Source organism: Rattus norvegicus, chromosome 13 (assembly GCF_036323735.1).
Source record: "Rattus norvegicus strain BN/NHsdMcwi chromosome 13, GRCr8, whole genome shotgun sequence".
Lineage (NCBI taxonomy): Eukaryota > Metazoa > Chordata > Mammalia > Rodentia > Muridae > Rattus > Rattus norvegicus.
Window position 1 is genome coordinate 52630313 of NC_086031.1, and position 20264 is coordinate 52650576.

General features: G+C 40.5%; 1 protein-coding gene across 3 annotated transcripts in view; it reads right to left on the reverse strand.

The window, feature by feature from the left end:
- The window catches only part of Nek7 (NIMA-related kinase 7), a 127140-nt gene that overhangs the window by 56583 nt on the left and 50293 nt on the right, over window positions 1-20264 (reverse strand). For 2 of the 3 annotated variants that reach the window (NM_001108346.3, XM_063272469.1), the window contains exon 2: window positions 14608-14690. The exons of the other annotated variant lie outside the window; for it this stretch is intronic. In NM_001108346.3, coding sequence (NP_001101816.1) covers window positions 14608-14664 — 57 coding nt within the window. In that variant the 5' untranslated portion in view covers window positions 14665-14690. The remainder of the gene's footprint in view (window positions 1-14607; window positions 14691-20264) is intronic. 3 annotated transcript variants of the gene reach the window in all.

Below are 20264 nucleotides of genomic sequence, written 5' to 3' on the forward strand. Positions count from 1 at the left end.
GGTATTGAAGTCATAGGCTTTTAATCTTAGCACTCAAAAGGCAGAAGCAGGCAGATCTCTGAGTTTGAGGTCAGCCTGGGCTACAAAGTAAGTTCTAGGACAATCAAGGCTATAAAGAGAAACCCTGTCCCAATAAAAACAAAAAACAGGCTGAAAACACACACACACAATAAATCAAGGAAAGAGAATGACAGAGGAGGAGAAGGATTTTGAAATTTTAGGTAAGAATTTTCTGCAACTTGGCTTTAGGTCACAAAGTGTAGGTTAGACTCAACCCATCTTGTATTCTCTGGTCCTTATCCTCTTAAAGAGTCTGAGTTGAAATAGACACTGTTCCCCCAGTCCTACATATATACATGTATTCACCTACTCCAATCTGTCCACTGATACATGCAATCATTGTTAAACTCCTGACACTATTTTAGCTTCTGGAAAACTAATGAGCTAGCTGAATTCATAAATAAATGAATTAATAATGGCAAGCAGTTTACCATTATACTATTATATTTCATTATCTCTGTGAAAGAAATCATTTCATTCTTTTTAATTGGACATTCTCTTTAAGTTTTTTCCACACACAGAATATTTTGATCATACCCTTCCCTTTTCCCTCCAGTCCTCACAGATTGTCCTTACACTCACCAACATGATATTCTACTTTTCTCATTCTCATAAAACCAACCAAAAACAAAACAAAACAAAATCACCAGCAAGCCATAACGACCACAGCAGCAGCACACACAAAATAACCATGAAGTCCGTTTTTGTGTTGGACTCCTGAGCTTGCCCTAGAATGTGGCTCATTCCACTGAAGAAAACAGATTTCCCCTCTCCTAGCAGTCATTAATTGCAAATAACCTCTTGGTTAGAAGTAAAATAATCCCATTCTAACCTTTTTTTCTACTACTGCTAATCAGCCCAAAAGCAGAATAATCAGAAATGGTTTCTGCTCTCCAACAGCTTGCCGAAACTGTGGTGAGAGAGGCAACCATGATATTAGGCAGATACACAGTGGCGAAAGAGGCCTAAGTAAAACACCACTTACAAAATGTAACTGTTACTGTCCCTCTTTTGTTGATTGACCAGTGATAAACACTAATACAACTAACCCTGGGACTCAGTCAGTAATCTGGACAATTAGTTACAATGAAAGTAAGCCTTAGTGGACCACCCACTGCCTTCAGATGTTGCCATCTCTCCAGCTTATATCCATGGTCACAGAATGCTCCTATGTGCCTGCTGTTGATAACTCTACCTATATATAACACACCATGGTCTGTTAGTAACCGTATGCCCTTTGGGGCAGTGAGAGAGCTTCCTATTTGGAGGGTTTATAAGAGTCCTAAATTACTGGTAAATACATTCTTCCCCCCTTCTCACACCTTAGTACTTGCTCTAACTCTGAGCTAAGGCCTGGAAAATGCAGCATTCCAGTGACTCTGCCTAGTCACCCTCTAGTGACCTGAACAGTTCAGACATATTAATGCTTCCAAAGATGGCACCCTTTCATAAACAAATTATATCCAACTCGACCTCTTAGGCTGTCAAATGAACTTGGGGTAAGGCTGATGATGCCATGTCCTGGGCTTCTCCAAGAGTCTCTCTTGATATATGAGCAGTACAGTAACTCCTAGCCTTGTACACTCTATCTTGCTAATTGAATCTCATTTATTATACTGAAGGAAACTGTAAATTTCTGCTGTGGAATTCCATGACATTAAACCTTTCTCAAAATGAGGTGGGAGATAATTTGCTAACTATACATTATTCTTACTGAAAACCCAACCCTTCTTTTTTTAAACACAATTTTTGGGCTAAGGTGATGTCTCATTAGGTTAAAAACACCACAGACTAACTGGGTTCCTGGTTAATCCCAGGAACCTATGTGGTGAACAGAAAAAGCTGGTATTCTCAGGCTGCCCTCTGACCTCTGCAAGCACACTGTCACGAGAACACTCACATACATACAAAACAAGTTTAAAACTGTAGTAAAAATATCTTAAATAAAATATTGTTTTAAAACATATAGCATGACTCAAAACATAAAATTCACACATTCGTTTTATCAAAGATAGTAGGATAAATTGTTATGATAAAAAAAAAATAGCGATTTCTACTACAACCATAACACTGTGGTGCTAACTCCTTAACAGGCCCTACACATTAGGGGTTATATCTTCTCTAATTCAGGTTTCATGACAACCAATTGTAGTTCTTATCAACACAAACCTGCAGGACCTGGTTCCCAAATATACCATGCGGCCCTGAGCACCAAAAAAGTCCCTGACAATGAGACACCAACCACACTGTGCAACTCAGCCCAGTAATTAAGATCTATGTCCAATTTCACCCTTACTGAAATTGTTAAAAAAAAAATAAAACTTTAAAAGTCTACTGTAAGAAAATATATACAAATTAAAGTTAGACAATTGTCAGACAGCTCAGTTATAAATTTTTATTGTAATCCCTGGATTTCAAATGTCATCTAGGACAACACGGCACATAGTTCACTATGGAAATAGGTAAAAGTATCAATTTTAGATATATTTAATGGATATCAATGTTTTTAAAACCGCTAAGCTTTCAAAAAAGCCTCATTAAAAAAGGGTATTTTAATTGTTATTTCTTTTCCTGATATAAATTTTTAAGTTACTGACGAGGGTACTCTTCTAAGACTTTTACCACCTTCTTCGCCCTACGTACTTGCTGTATGAGCTAAATTCCAGTAAACATGACACTGTCATAGAGCAGCCCCTAATGAACTGAATGTTAAAGACCCACTAATGTGTACGTATGCACGTGCATGCATGTCCATGTCAGCATACATAGGTGCACACACACACACACACACACACAGCACATGTGTGCATGCGCGTGCACATGGATAGTCTGCAGCCTCCAAGAAACACAGTTCCCTCTTTCAGACACACAGAAACCATTCGTTCTCTTGATGTAATCTTGCCAATCTCAGCCGCAAAACACAGCTTCATTATGAGGAACGTCATCATCTAATCCATATACGTTAAATCTGACTGGCAATCCTATCTTCTGTCCGCACAATAACTTGACAAATATTAGCCTGAGCTGCTAAGGCGGTGTGACAACCACATGCTGAGAGCAAAGTCTCACTAATGTGTTTTGGCATGCAGGTTTGTAATCACACATTTACATATGCAATGACCTACATTTGCATGTCAGATCACACACTGTCTTGGTTTATTAAGACTGGGCACCTCCCTGTGCTTGGCGGCCAGAGTGGCGAGAGAGGGCCAGAGGGCCGTGTTTTTTGGCAGTTGAGGGATGAACTGCCACCAAGGATTAGGCTGATATGGCCTGAGCATTAGACACTTCATTAGACGTAATCTGTTTAACAGTGGGCAGTGTATGTAAACTTCACAGCCCATTTGCGGCACCTTTCTCCCCCCATGGCCTTTCTTCAAAGGGCAGTGTGGGTGAGTGACAGGTTGTCTCATCTGCTCCCATGTCCTGTCATGGAGTGAAGATGTGGAGAGCTGACATGAGAAGGGACATAGCTGCACATCTCCAACTACCCTTGGGTCTCACTACCTTGCTACAACTGTATAAAAATAAGCTTTCGTGGGATGCGCTCTCCTCTAGGAGACCATCAGACAGGTTAGCACTGCACTCTGGTTATGATCACATGACAATTTACTCTGTGCCAAGCTTCATTTTGATGAATTAAATGCCACTGCCAATCAAATCATATTGTTGCTTTAAAAAATGATATTAAGTGAGTCCCACTAAAGGGCTATTTTTAGGCATTATCTCCTTCTTGAACAATGTTCAACTACCCAGCGCAACAAGCTAAACTAATAGGTAAGTATGCACATGCATGTATCCTGTACATGTGTCCATGCTAAATTGCACTAGGGATAACAATGAGACTAAACCAGCAGGGATTAGAAGCCAGGTGAAATGGCTTTCACTGACTTTGCTGCTCTAGGTTTAGGAGGAAAATGGAGTCTCTCCCTCTTGTCTACGGTATAGAAAATGGCATCCAAGAGTCATCCACTCCAAAGGTCTTCAACTTTGATGGGGTAGAACTACAGGATACCCTATATGGGCGAGGTCTTTTAAAGTCACTTGGGCATCCCGGCCACGGGCCCCACCGGCCAGCTGCACCTAAGCTCTGGCCTCCCTGTGATGCTGCTCTTGCCGTCCCACACCTTCTGACTAACTTCTTCACGCGTGGCAAACCACAGCCATCTCTGCAACTTGATTCCATCGCTATCCTCTGTACAATAATGACCCTCAGCTCTTCCAAGCAGCTTTATTTCCTGGGTCCTGCTTTAGTGTCTCCAAAGCAGCCTGACAGCGGCCATTCAGTTCCGTAAAGAATTAGCTGCGCAAACTCAGGCCCGATGCTGAACTCGAGGTCACTGGTTCTCAACCTGTGGGCCACGACCCCTTTAGAGGTGGGGGGTCACACATCAGATATCTTGCATATCATATTTACATTACTGTATATAAGTAACAAATTACAATTGTGAAGTAGCAACGGGATAAATTTATGGTGGGGATTTACTGCAACATGAGGAACTGTATTAAAGAGTCATGGCATTAGGAAAGTTGAGAACCACTAGTCTAGATATTGTTGACTTTTTGGTTTTATATATACATATATATACATATATATATATATATGTATATATATAGGTGGTTCCCTCACTATACACTCATTTTTCAAAAGTGAAGATCAAAGTCAAGTTCTTAGTTTGTCACTGGAGGCTAGGAAGAAGAAAATATTTACTAAGAGAATATTTACTAAGAGAATGTTCTAGGAAATTATGAGCGAATGTAAAACATCGAGCGCTCACACAGGGCATGGCAGCGATTTAAGGCAGGTTCTAGTCACTGCCTAGCATTGACTGCAGGGCCCTGTCATGGAAAAGAATTGTAAGTATCTGCTTTCCACAGCCCCATAATAAGTGAGTTCAAGAAATTTCCTTTCATCCTATCTACTAATGAAGATGTTAATGGTGGTCCTGTTGGGGTGATGAGAGAAACACTGAACACTGTGCTTCAAACCAACCTTGTGGAAAGCCTGGCTAACCGCAGGAGTCCACCATGTTTTCACAGAACTCACTCAAGGGGAAAGGTTCTGGAGTTGGTAGCAGGGCCTAAGCTCAAATCCTAGCTTCTGGTTCCATTCTAAGCCCCTGTTCATCTCAATTGCTAACTTGCAGGACCTGAAGTCATCTGGGAAGGGGATCTCAGTGAGAAAAGTCTAGGGGATGCCTGCTTTGGGCGTTCCTGTAAGGGCTTAACTTAATTGGGTTAACAGAGGTGGGGCATCCCACTCTGACTGTGAACAGCAGCACATCATGGGCTGGGCCCTGGATTGAATGAAAAGGCAAACGGGAGATCAACAAGAGGATATGGCTTAACTTAACTGTGGGAGCCATGTGCCGGTCTCCTTCCAGTTCCTGCCATAACCGGCTGCAACAAAACAATTACCTCTGTCCCTTAAGTTGTTCGTGTCAGAGTGTTTTACCATTGCACCAGAAAAGAAACTAAGACAGCAAGTCACCTGGATCTGTTTCCCACTTCTTGTTAAAGATGTGATGTCAATGGTTTGAATGTCAATCTTCGAAAACTGTAGACCTCACGTGCCGGGTAGTATTTTCAAACACTCATTTTGTAAGAAAGAAACTATAAGTAACACGAGTAACCCATCCATGCCTGTATAAAGTGCTTCTCAATATCACTTTATTTCTAAGCAACATCCACAACTCCTTGCTTAATGGGCAAGATGAAACCTGATTAGGAAGCACTTAAGAGTATTATTTTTATTATAGTTTATTAATTGTACTCCCTCTCCCTCTGCCCCCAGTGTGTGGGTGCGTGTGCGTTTGTGAGTGTCGTGTGTGTGTGTGTGTGTGTGTGTGTGTGTGTGTGTGTGTGTGTGTACATTTACTCAGAGGCTACTATCCTCTGAAAGAATTCTTAGATCTCAGAAAGTCATGTTCGAAATCATATTCGGCAACTAGGAAATGAAACTCTCAAGTGAATGAATCTTTTAACATGTTAAATATTCCGAGCTCCCATTGAAGCACGTCTCGATGATCTGAAACACTCATTTAATAATCTTGTTAACTACAGTAATTACAATGGTCTTCCCTACTTAAGCTGTGTTTCCTTCACAGGGATATCTTTCACTTCCGAAATAAAATGTATTCCGTAGGACACTGGCTCTTTTTAAATAATAATTTCATACGATTAAATTAATTTCTCTAATTTGCTTTACAACTTGAAGGCACGGACATGCACTGAGCAGTAGATAATCCAGGGAAACATTATAATGGCAATTCTCTATGGAGAAATTAGAAGAGTCACAGCATGGACTCAATAAACTCCCCAGAGAGCAAATTATGTCCCGATATTCCTTGAGGTATTGGAGATGATCTACCACACAAGCCAGTACTAATTGCAATAGTTAACACCATTAATAAGGTTTTTATCATTATTGCAAACTCCTCTTATTGATTCTCACTTTACTACTTGCCTAAAGCAATGGATTGGTTTAGATTTTATATTAATGCTGTCCTGTATCTCCTAAACTGACAAAAAGAGCAAAACACTGAAGGTCCGCCACTTTACTGTGCAGTGATATTTATGCTGTCATCCGTCATTGTTTTCTGTTTTTTAGGGCACACTGCTACCTCTAAACCACACAAGTGAGAACAACTCTTCTGACATAGTGAACATAACTCTAATATCTGCTATTTTCCAGAGACTTCATTAGAAACCAGAAGAGGAAAATAAAATGCCATGCATACTATTATTGCCTAACATTTGTGATTCTTCTTATTTGAAAACATATCTCCCTAAAATTTATTTCAAAAGCAACCCATCCCTAAAGTCTTCCAAGAACAATAGACTTAACATCAGGTTTTAAGGATATGCCATTTATTACTCAGTAGATTTTGAATTAAATGTAAAGGAAGAGATTCACTAAAGAACAGGGAAATGACTGACAGATAATCTACTACATAGCCTAACATTACTGACTCTGGGGTTGAGAACACTATGGGCAGTAATCACATTTACTGAGAGAAGCTGGGCACCATGAGAAACACTGTATACAAGACAGTTAATAAAAATGTAATACAGGAAAATGTTTGATACAGCAAAGCAAGCAGCGAACAAACCACAGTAGTCTGTGGGCCACGACTGTTGCTGGCATCATGTGTGGTGGCACATGCTGTAATCCTGGCATGTAGACAGTGACATGGACAGTGGAAGCAAGATGATCAGCTTTAGCTACATGGCAAGTTTGAGGATAGCCTGGACTCCATGAGACACTGTATCAATAAGCAAACAATAGGACACATTTTTTAAAGATGTTACTATGTGTGAGTGTTTTGCCTACAGGCAGGGATGTGCGTTGTGCACATGTCCGGTGCCAGAAGAGGGTGCCAGATTTCCTGGGATTGGCATTACAGAGAGCTGTGAGCCACTAGGGAGTGCTGAGAACTGAACTGAGCCCTCTGTGAGAGCAGCAGGTAGTCTGGGAACCATCACCCCAGCCCCAAGAAGACGATTATTGACAGCACGCTATCACTGAGATCATATCAACACTGTCATTTAACAAGGGTTGACTACTGCTTAGCTGTAGTGAAATGAGATGTCGTGAAAATGAAAGCTGCCTTTCAACTCTAAAGGGTACAGAAGAGCTATTCTAATGCATTGACAAGAACCCTAAGTGAAAGAACAAAACCTTAATCCTGGACAGTTTTACATCAGTGCTCACCCTACACACCCACAGTGAACACTCTCTTTCCTTCCCATTTCTAAATACAAAGCCAAACCGCTCATATCTGGGGGAGATTCAGAGATCAACCCCAGACCTTTCATCATTGACTGCTTGATAAGGGATCCTTCTCGACAGCTCTGGTTACCCTGTAACTCAAGCTGAACTGGACCTCTGTCCTGTTTCAGCCTCCTGTAAGCGTACACATGCACACCACCAAGTCCCATGCTACTGACTCCTAACAAACCAGTCTACACACAAAATGTTGTTCTTCAGAATTTCTACCACAGGGGGATTCCTCTTATTCTAGAAAAACATGGACTACTGAAGAGAAATTTAAAGTCCAACATGAGCATTACGACAAGAGCTAATTAGCAAACCACATGAAAATTATGGGTCTTAACAAAAACTGTATCCTGTTTGGTTAGAAAAAGTAAGTTTATTGATCAAATAAATAAACAGCTCTAAAACAGTTCTGGGCTATTCATGAGCATCAGAGTTGTCCTCACATATACAGAGATCTCACTGCTACAATTACTAAAATTACACTCTGAACTTACCTGGACGGTCTAATGACTACTGGTCTTATCCTCACCCAAGTCACTCTGAATGACTTTCAAACTCCAGGAGAGCAGACAAAAGACTCTCAATCCCTCAAAGTTTTCCACACTCCCAAAGCATGTCCTCTGAAATACGAGAAATGCTTACTCCTAAGTATGTAAACGTAAGTTATCAATCTAAATATCAAAGAGAGCTCAATCACATTTTAAGTATGTTTAAGTCATTTGTCCTTTGACAGCCTTCCTAGTACTGTATCACTGAATACAATTACTCTGAGCACTGAAAATGACACGATGGAGTACTTTGGCACACAACGAACTGGCGAGGTTAAAAATGAAACTTTCCATTAGAGATAACTCTCCATGCAATGAGCACTTGTTAATTACCAATCATCTATCATTCATTAATATAAAATAGGGTATGTAATGAAAACAAGCCAGACCTTACCAAGCCTGTAATTCCAGCTGTGCGGCAGGCTGAGGCAGGAGATTTTTTAAATTCAAGGCATGCCTGTACTATAGAGTGAGGTGAAGACCAGCCTGGGCTGGTTAGTGAATGCCTGTCTCTGAATGAAATATTCATAAAGGGCTGGACCTATAACACGGTAACTCAGTGCTTGCCTAGCATATGCAAGGCCCTTGATTCAATACCTAGCACAAGTATGGAATTTAAGAGATGAGATAGGACAAGAACTATATAAAATGTGTGTGTGTGTGTGTGTGTGTGTGTGTGTGTGTGTGTGTGTGTGTGTGAGAGAGAGAGAGAGAGAGAGAGAGAGAGAGCGCAGAGGGAGGGGGGAGAGAGAGAGAGAGAGAAGCATATCTTTCTCACAGTGATCTTATTATTGTCTTATCAATTATCTAGGTCCTCTCCTATAATACTTCACCTAGACCTCGATCATAGTACCACAGATTCACGGTAATATAAAGTGTAGGAGCCATGCTCGCTAGACCCCATCAGTGAGCATATATCCTTACAAGCCATCTGAACCCTCACATTGGAGAGGAGAGAATACGAAGGATTCAAGATATAGCTGAATCAGAGTTCCCAGCTGGCAATGGCAGAAATGCACTGGAGAAGTAAGAGGTGACCAGATGGCACAGGTCTTCAAAGTCATATACAAATGTGGTACTCACTCCAAACCACACAAGTCAGAAGTCAGAAGGAATAAGGAAAGAAATGTAACAATGTACAATTTTAAAAACTGATTCTTACTGGACAGAAGCAACTACAAGTGGTGAAGTGGCTATACTCTAGAAAGATCAGAGTAGTAAAAAAACAAACAAAACAAAAACATTAAACAGAGAATGTGAGAAGTTACATATATAATTCAGGCAATTCCGAAGATAATCATGTGATATACAATATGTATAAAACATTATTTAAATGTGATATTTGAAAAGAAAAAGATGGGCTAATTTGGAACCAAGTTTTTATTTGAAAAAAAAGTACTGATTGACTACTGTGTGTACCATAAGACTAGTGACACAGTTTACAGTCTAAAACAAGGAAAACAAAGAGCAAAGTTAACAACGATAAAACAATAGATTTTATAGAAAAAAATATGACAACAAAGGTGTATTATATGGTTAGGAAAGTTCAGTTTTCACTTCATGCTTAAAGAAAGTCACACATAAATAAATACACAAATATGTAACCACTTCAAAGATATATATATTTGAATATATATTATATATATATACATTTGAAAATGATGAATGAGGAAATGAAAAATTACATCTTAGACAAGCATAATTTTATGCTGGTTATTGAATGCTGTACCCAAAGAGATGGATGAGGACAGGGCAAGCCCAATGAGGGAGCTGTTACAACATAACAGAGCCCCTGGCCTAGTGGAGGGAATGAAGCAGTAAGAATATCCCAGTTCTAAAAAGTGTTCTAGGTATACAGCTAGTGGTGCCTGATAAATCAAACATAACGAGAGAAAAAGGAAGAAGCCAGGGATGTTCCAGCCACAGTTGCAAGAAAGATGGACTGGCCAACAACTGGTTTAGAAGATGAGGGGCAGGGTGTAGCTGTCTGAGCAGCTTGAGATCACTGTGGTTACGATGGACGGACAGCCCCACATTGGGAAGGCTATTGGGCATATGAATTTGGGAGAAGCAGAATTCCAAGTTCAGATAACTCTAAGAATCATGTATATAAAATTTAAGAATAGAATACAGCCCGGGTAATGAATAAATATGGGCAAAGAAGAGATGTGAGAACTAAGCCTTAGGGAATCCATTATTAAAATGGTTGAAGGGAAGGAGGCAGAGGGCAAAGGGAGGCCAGTAAAACCAAAGGGGTGGAAAAACATGTGTGGAAGTCAAGAGAAGGAAAGGTTTCAAGGAATAGAGGCTGATCAATTAGTTTCCAATGTAGATAGTAAGATGAGGCCCAAGTAGCTCACATGATAAGAAGAGGAGGAGCTTACACACTGCAAATGAAAGAAAAGGAAGATGGAGACTTGCTATAAACATCACTTTCTAGAAAAGTCTGAACTGAGTAAGGGATAGCCTAGGATCTGGCTTTACTGGGAATTCTTGCGGTTCAGTAGGTTTATCCCATAACTAGAGGCGAGCTACCTAGAGGCAGTCTATCTGAGCACAGATTCTAGCTGAGAAATGTGTGATTTTTCAGGACCTATCAGCTGAGCGTGGGGTGACGGGACGGTGATACCTTGAGGATTGCAGGAAAGAAGAACAAGAAAGCAAGGATAGTTAAGAAGGTGGATTCTTCCAGACTAAGTCTGTGACCAGGGAGAAGCCTCAGGCTTTACTGAAGGAACAGCCCACGATGCTCAATTATGGCCAACAAAACTTTCCTCAAAACTGTAGTCACAACTTATCATCCTGTACCTATATCCATAAAACCGACATGAAGTGAACACTTAGAACAAAAGACTACATCCCTAAATTGCTATAAAGACGTCCCAAAGTATAAGCTCTCTTAAGCACCTGTTACAAATACCTTCACAGCACGAATTCATCAAAGCAAGCAAAATAAACCTTACTGCTCGTCGAATACCTGGCAGATAAGCTAGAGAGAAAAGAAGGCAGTGCCATGCTTGTGAGTCACCAGGGGGCTTCCTTCCTTCTGTCCTGAGAATGCTGCGAAGGGCACATGACCTCCAGCATCCTGCTCACTTTATACATTCCAAAACCTTACCGGATACTAGTCGGTGCTGCCAGAAAGCTTGAAAGGAGGGCTAGCTCGCGCTGTACTCAAGAAGCGGACTCTAACATAGTGTCCTCACAGTGTGCAAACTGTGAAAGTACAGGCTGTTTTTTACATGCAGTTCTGGTGTATGTTCTCTTTCACAAACAGCCCAGATAACTACAGTATTTCAAATTATAAAAAAAAAAAAAAAAAAGAGCAGAAATCCCCAGAACTCAAGCTTCTAGTCATTATTAAAATTAATATTCTTAGAAATTCGTAGAATTGCTCTCTGACCGCTGTTATATAATTTTGGAATTAAAAAGCAGACATGAACGTAAACTCATTTAAGATCTAAACATGAAAATAGTCACAAACCTCTGTCATACACCTCTACCGAAATATAAAATTCCATTGTTTAACACTGATCTTCCTGTAGTTTTTTGCTTTTTTCTGTCCCTACCTTTTATCCAGTCTGTATTAAGGGAGGAAACTCTACCGTCATGCAGAGGCTTGCGCAGTGAAACTCAGAATGGGATGAACTGTGCTCTCACTGCTCTCTGGGTGGTAGTGTGCACCATCAACCAGGGAAGAACAGGAAAGCCGATAAAAACAATTTCCTTAACTTCACGAGAGCAGCAGTAATGCAAAAAGTAAATAAAAATACACAGGTTCCATATTCTAAACCTTAAACACAAAGGGACTGATACTGTACCTAAAATGAGAGCACAGACCCAAGGCTACGTGCTGGTTTATAACCTCTCAAGTAAGGAAGAGGGGAGCCACGCTAAGAACATACACTGCTCATCACTCCACGGAACTTGTGTCTGACAACACAGAAGGCTGACTTCTTTAGGTTTCTGCCTGTGTCCACACTTCCATTAGCATTACAAAAGTGAAGGAGTCACTGGGCTAACCATATGTTGCCATATCACCCCCATTATTCAGGCCAATGGTGTGGAACAAAACAAAGGAAGGTTGTCAACCCTAAGCCCAGGCTGTCCTTCCCTGTCTTTTAAAATGCTACAGAGAGCAGCAACATTTCTCGAAGACTTATTAAGCAATAACGCCTATAAGCTCTTGTCAGGTAATCTTTCTTTCGCTGTCTCACACCATCAGTCTGAAGGCAGAGAGGAGGAAAAAGAAAAGCTCCTCCCTTCCCCCCATATGCCAGGAGGCAGCCAGCGCCTGGGATGACACTTGCCTATTTCCAACAGGGAAGCGGTCCACCCACACAGGCACAACAGCAGGAGGCAGAAACGAAAGGACCGGTGTGAAAAGAAATGCAGAACCAGCTCTATGATTTTGAAATTTAGACTGTGTGGCAGCCTAGTGTCTCATAAGAAAACGATTACTTTCATTTCTCCCTCCTACTGCCTCTCCGACCTTTCTTGGTTGGCAAGTCAGTAGGAGGCATAAAGGAAAAAAAAAGTGATTTTTTTTTTTCTTTGAAGCACAGGACCAGTCAAAACTGTGAACTTCAAAATCACAACATGAACTCCCTAATTTTTAGAGGTGTTCTTTTATTGTCTTTGCTAGGAACGGTGCATTATGAAATGTCGGTGTCTCATCATTGTATGAGATGGCATTGAGGTAGGTACAGCTTTTGCTTATAACAATCTTGATCGTGGAACTTAAGACTATTGCAAAGTTACTGAGAGACTTGATAAAGCCAATCCTAAACGCAAAAGTGTCCTTCCTCTAAATGGTTTTTCTCAATACTGAAAACTCAAGAACAGAGAACAGAGCAACACAATGTTAAAATAAAAAGTATACCGAGAACGAATTAAACATGGTCCTTTTAAGGCCACCCTGATTGGCTTCAACTCTGTATCTAACTGAGACCCACTACATGTAAAAATAAGAGTTCAATGGTGTCCAAAGTAATGTATCCTTTCCCACAAGGTTTTAGCTTAATAAGGAGAGCTAAGGAAAATGCCCATGTGAGCAAACACAACAAAGATAAGATTCGGGAAACACCAGAAGAGAGATTGAGATCAACCATTTAGTTTCAGTTGGGGGTGTGGGAGGACCAGACAGGCCCTACCACAGTGCTGGCACTTTAGATGGTCCCGGAAGAATCGACCAAAATGTAAAACCTAGAGCGCAGCAGGAAGGAAGGTAGAACATGGGTGACTTCACAGAAGCATTAGACAGTGTTCTGTAGGCTCCATTTCTGAGCTGTGCTGCTGGGAGAAGCCAACAGATGCACTGAAACAAATAAAACCCCAGACTAAGCAAGTGTGGAGACCAATAAGGGCACCCACCACACAGGCTCGCCTTGAGAGTCAGCGCGCACTGCACCGGAAGTCTGAGGGGACACTGTCACAAACCCACTCCACTACTGATTTCCCTTATTCGTCCCGTCGAGTCCCCAACACTGAGGACCTTTGAGCAACACCGAGGCAAGGCCAGCAGGACATCAGTGAGGCCTGCTGTAGAAGACTCTGAATAGCAGGCTGAGAACCAGCCTGTGTGGAAAGAGTAGCAATAATGAGGTGCCGCACCGGAAAGCGAAACTTATGATTGTCACTATCTATCGCAGATGGGGCTTTGTGGGGCACCTTAACAACAAACGCAGGGAAACTCCAAGTTGAATTTTAATAGTGTGTACACAACTGTTTTACAAAAACGCCCTTTCTACTTCATTTGACATTACAAGATATAAGGAATACAATAAAAAAAAAAATTTCCAGTCAGAGAGAGACAGATGGAGGGAGAGAAAGAGCGAGAGAGAGGAGAGAGAGAAGGAGAGAGGGAGAGGGAGAGGGGAGGGGGAGGGGAGAGGGGAGAGAATGAGAATGAATAATTGAAGTCAAAGCAGAAGTTAGTATGAAATGCACACTCCCAAACCTCCCTCCCACCCCCTTTTCCCCCTCCCAGACTATCAGTAACCCTCAAAGCTAAGAAGTCAATGAGACAACATCATAAGCCAGAACTGACCTCCTGTCCTGCTCTATGAGGACCAAGCATTAGGAAATGCATAGAAGCCAGTAATTCTGACTACAACTTAGAAATTCAGAACGAACACTTGGCCGCTCCTTGACTGCAGCTGTGAATTTACTCCCACCTAGTCGGCAGAGAGACACGCTTATCCCGCCTAATTAAATTACCTGCGGCTGGAACTGAGGAACAGGGGGCCCTTGCATTCCTTGTGGTTGTTCATCCATTCTGACTCAACTGGGACTTGAGGATTCTACAAAACGGAAAGTTGAAATTTTAAATAACGGCATCATTACCAATTCACACCACTTCCCAGGCCCGACACAGGCACGGAGATAGGACAGATTCCTGCAATGCTTCAGAACAATTCACTACGACACCCTCTTCTACCTGCTAAACCCAAGCTCCGTTTAGTTCACATAATCATACACTAGCAAACCATTCCCACTTTCCCAGGAACTGATCAAGGACACCCCCCCCCCTTAGCCCAAGCTTGAGAGAAGAATTACAGCACCAAAAGCTCCCCAGACTGGACCTCAGTGCCCAGCAACCCTAAGTGTATCTATCCTTTACATTGTAAAAATACTTTTCTACATCTAATACGGTTATTCCTTTATTTTAAATTTTAATTTAGAATGCCCTTTAAAGAGTGGTAACGACATTCTGGGTAGAGGTCATTTGTACTGCGAATTTGATCTTCGGCCACGTGAGTTGTCTCAATGGCAAACAGGAATTCATCATTTTAATGCAGTCTAGATAATCAGTCTTCTGACGAATGCCATATAAGCTACTTATGAATCAGTTCCCTTTTCTATTTATTCTTCATTCTTCTGTATTTAGACTGCTGCTGGAATTATATTTATGTAATAAGAAATTGGTTTTCCTCATGGATACCCAATTGCACTCTTTGAAACATGTGCCCTTCACATGCTAACAATGCTGCCCTCTCACCTTTGTCTGTGTCAAGTGACTGTACACAGAGACACACAATCAGTACTCAGTATGCTCAGGGCTGTATTGGTCCAGGATACATATGGATTTTTTTTTTTTGGCATTATTCCTTAAATAATACAGCAACACATTATAGAACCTTCATACTACATTAGATAAGGATGTTCACAGAGCATACGGGACAATATGTATAGGTTATATGAAGCTATATAATGGCTTAAAATCCATAAGCCCTAATTTATATAAGGTTTACCAGAATACCATCAAATTTTGGTAACCATGGCAAATCAGAAGATCCTGAAACCAATTATCCACCCATACCCAGGGGACTGTATCTGTTTTAGCTTCCCTTTCCTTTGTGTTGAGAAACCGATTTGTCTATGCGTAAATGTCGATAGGCATCTAAACTACAGTGTATTATGTGCCTAGCTACTGCCATATACAATACAAGAATACAGGACTAACTAGCAATGCTTTATAATAAAATAAATGGGGGGGGGCGGGGAGACAGGGTCTTTCTACATAGCCTTGGCTGTTCTGGAACTAGCTCTATAGACCAGGCTGACCTTGAACTCAGAGAGACTGACCTCCCTCTGCTCCAGAATGATGGGATGAAAGGTGCGCGCCACCACACCTGTCTTACTGTACAGTCTTGATAATCAGGCACGGTGATATGCACCTGTGAATCATAGCACTTGGGAAGCTGAGGCAGGAGGATCACTATGACTTTCAGGTTAGACAGGGCTACATAGTGAGAATTGGTCTCAAAACATATATCAAAATAAAAGTACTTATTCTGTTTAATTACATATTTAACTTTAATATTAATTTCAGAATATGTCTGATTCCATTTTTGTTAAATGTTTTTGAGATATAATTCCGTTGTTGAATATAAGAAGAATTAAGCCAGGCAGTGGTGGTATACATCTTTAAAGCCAGCACTTGAAGCAGAGGAAAGTGGATTTCTGTGAGTTTGAGGCCAGCCTGGACTACAGAGTGAGTTCCGGGATAGCCAAGGCTACACACAGAGAAATCCTATTTCAACCATCCCTCCAAAAAAAAAAGAAAAAAGAAAAAACAAAATACCCCCAAAGACACAGCAATAATTAAGTCTACAACTTATGAACATGGAATATTTAATTCTCACAAAACTGATTTTCAGTTTCAATACACTGCGTATTTAATACCTTTCTCCATATTATTTCATAACTATTTTGTGTTTTTATTACACTGTAAAAGCTGAATATTTTCATTCAGTTTTCAGAACTTATTCGGTACACTAAAAATAATTGCGTTGAAATGGAGTCTTGCCTTATTGCAATAGCCAGCCCCTCCAGTACAATGAACAAAAATAGAAGCAGATATCCTTTTCATGTCCCTCATCCCAGGGGAAGACATTAATAGTTTCAATAGTGTCTGAGCGATATGTAAAATGTCAGTCGTTTCGGTTTTATTTTCTGTGTACTGATATTTTGCATATACACCACATGTGTACAGGAAAAATAGGTATCGGACTCCCTGAGACTGGAGTTACAGATGGCAGTGAGCTGCCATGTGGACACTGGGCATTGAACTCGGGTCCACTAAATGAGCAGTCAATGCTCTCACCCACTGAGTCATCTCTCCAGCCCAAAGCTGCTCATTTTTAATATGTGCCCTGACCTACTTGTTTCATGATGTAATTATTCTTAATGTTGGCTCTGATTTCACATACTATTGGACTTGAAGAGGCAAAGAGAGAAGAGAAAAAGAAAGAAAAGAAGAAATCCAATACTGAAACCAGCTTTTCGCATTTGGTGTCCACAGATGGTTTCTTAAGCCATCCCACAAAAGAAATTCTCCTTGGTCAAAGTGTTCTATGAAACATTGTTTGTAATATTAAACTGTCTCCGAGAGTCAGAAAATATTACCAAACTAAAAGCCCCAATTACCATATTTTTAATTTGAGGTTTATTTAATCCTGGAAACTATTATGTAATATTTTTATTATCCCACAGCTTGACTTATCCCGGAATACACTGAGAAATACTGTTAAGTTACAATAAAGTGTTACCACACACACGGATACATGGTAACATCTAAGTAAATATAAGTAGAAAAGAATGAAGCCAAAGAAAAAGGAACTTAGAACTCTGAGAAACATAACGGGAGCCAATCAAAGAGTATTCAGTTGAAAATAAAAATCTACAGGATATATTAAGCTTCAGCAAAAAGCACAAGTGCCATGTAATTTTCTTTCCTAAGCTATGGCATGGTTCACTGTGTCATTGGGTGCCTTATCTTTGTGTATGCTCTGTACATGCATGAACGTTCCTATGAGCAGGAGGTGCACATACAACATCAAGCCTACGGAGATCAGAGGACAGCTTTGGGTGTGGTTCTCACTTATGATATAGTTTGAGACAAGGTGATTATCAAGAGAGTTAGCCAAAGTTCTCCCGTCTCTGTCTCTCTCTGTGTCTCTGTCTCTGCCCACCCTGCTCCCTCCCTCCCCTGGCCCTCTCTTGCTGTAAGAGCTCTGGGATTATCTGAGATCTAAATTCAGGTCTTCACACTTGAACAGCAAGTGCTTTGCACACTTAGCCTTCTCACCAACTATTATGTCTTCTTACTAAGCCTGCAAAATTGAAGCAAAACGGTTCGAATATGTGAAATCTATCGAACATACATTTGATCCTCTAGATTCCGTGTGTCTGATATTTATGCTGTCTATGTGACAATACATACGGCTTGGCTCAATGTCTGGAATAAATGGGCAGCTGAGTGGATATTTAGTCAATGGTTACATATGTACTTGTTGCAAAGGCATCAAGTGATTATTGATACCAATTAAGCATAAAGTTAATGATTGAAAGCATCATCAACTTCTACTAATTTGTCATTAATCTTTAAACCAGAAAGGGAAAGGCTGATACTAGAAGACACTGGTTAACACTGCAAAGAAGGGCAGGAATAGGTAACAGGTTTAAATGAGAGCCAGAGAAGGAAACTAACACATCAAAATACAAAACAAACAAACAAACAAACAAAAACGCATCTCATTCAAACTAAGGATGGTGGGTGCCGGTGACCAGCGCTATGTCAGAGCAAAGGATTGCTGAGAGGCAGAAGAAAGCTCCCCTTCAAGCTAGGGTGTGGCCGCACGGAAGGAAGCTCACTATCAAGTTAGGGCGTGGCGCAGGCCTTTAATCTCGGCACTAAGGAGAGAGAGAAGCAGAAGACCTCCAGCCTCGTCTGCATAGTGTTCCTGACCAGCCGAGGCTACACAGTAAGACTGTTTCCAACAAATAAAAAAGCTCACTGTCTTTGAACGATGACGTAACAAGCAAGGAGGCTAGTTCACAGGCTACTGCAAACCCAAATAAAAGAAAGGATGACCTTCAGCAGGACACCTCAGGCAGCACAGACTTCCGTGTTTGGAGTTTGTGTTTGATAAAGGATAAAAGAATGGTCTAGAGTTTGAGGATCTCAGTAAATCTGTGAATTCTGAATATTATGCAAACGTGATCACTGTCAAATTTATATCTTCATAATGATGTCTTTCCTAATCTCTGAGCTACAAAGGGCTATAGCCAGGTGCCCTGCTTGACAAGTCCACCAGAGTGGAGGACTCCGCCTTCCTTGTCCCGACATCTTTTGGGTTCACCTGTGCTACCATCCACTCACTTACTCCAGCCCCACCATTTTTAAATATTTCTATCTCCTGACTTGATTGTCTGAAGATCCTAAAGTCAATGGGTTTACACAGATTATATCTGCTTGTATTCTACATACTGAAATTAAATGTATACCAACTTACTTACAAACTATACTATTTATACACAACACACTGTGTTTATATATAACATATTTTTATGAAAAATTGCTACATTTTTCAAAAACTTAGTCGCAAGAGCAGCATTACTTTATGCTGTGATACCCAAAGTCTTTGATATCTTTGATACCCATAGTCATAGATGCAGCTTCTGCACTGAATCGGTTGATGTGCTATTTACCTAAACAGTATGTAAAACTTAAGAAATGATAGGCAGCTGGCTTTCTGTAATAATGTACAGTTGAAAAGAGAGAAGCATTTTAATAGCCATTTCCTATTGTTCCCGGTAGTCACCTTTGCCACAATAACAAGCCCAACAGAAGACAAACTCCAGGTTAACTACGTCACCTGCCCTCTGAGTAGATCTTTGACTCATAGACTTTTATAACATTATGACATCTGAAAAAGTTTAAGTCATTAAGTTAACAGAGCCTTGTCGTGACAAACATTCCTTTATGCTTTATTTTAAAAGTCTTAATTACTAACATCACCAGCTAATTTTATCCAAAAATAAATAAATAAATAAATAAATAGTTTCATCTTTAAATACCAAGACAATGTTACATGGTGATGAACATAAGTTTTCCAATATTCTCACTTTAAAAGTTTGAATTTCGGTAGGGTCTGGTGTTCCACACCTTTAATCCCAACTCAAGGGAGACAGAGGCAGGTGTAGCCGTTAGTTGATGTCAGCCAGATCTACAGAATGAGTTCTAGGATGGTCAGAGGTGTGTAGAGAGATCCTGCTTCAAAAGTATCCAAATAACGATAATAGTAGTAGTAGTAGTAGTAGTAGTAGTAGTAGTAGTAGTAGTAGTAGTAATATTATTTGAATTTTATTATTAGCATAGATTATTTTAGTAGTTTACTCTCAAAATAACTTTCAAAAATATTTATAAAAATGTCTCAGAATAATCATAAGCTGTCAATCATTCTGCACCAAAAAGTAAAAAATAAAAGTAAAAAATGGTGCTCCAAGAAAAGCAGCTGCGCTACTTGTCCTTGCAAGAACACTCTTCCCGCCTGGAGGTGACTGATTTGTTGGAGGGGCTGTGATTTGCT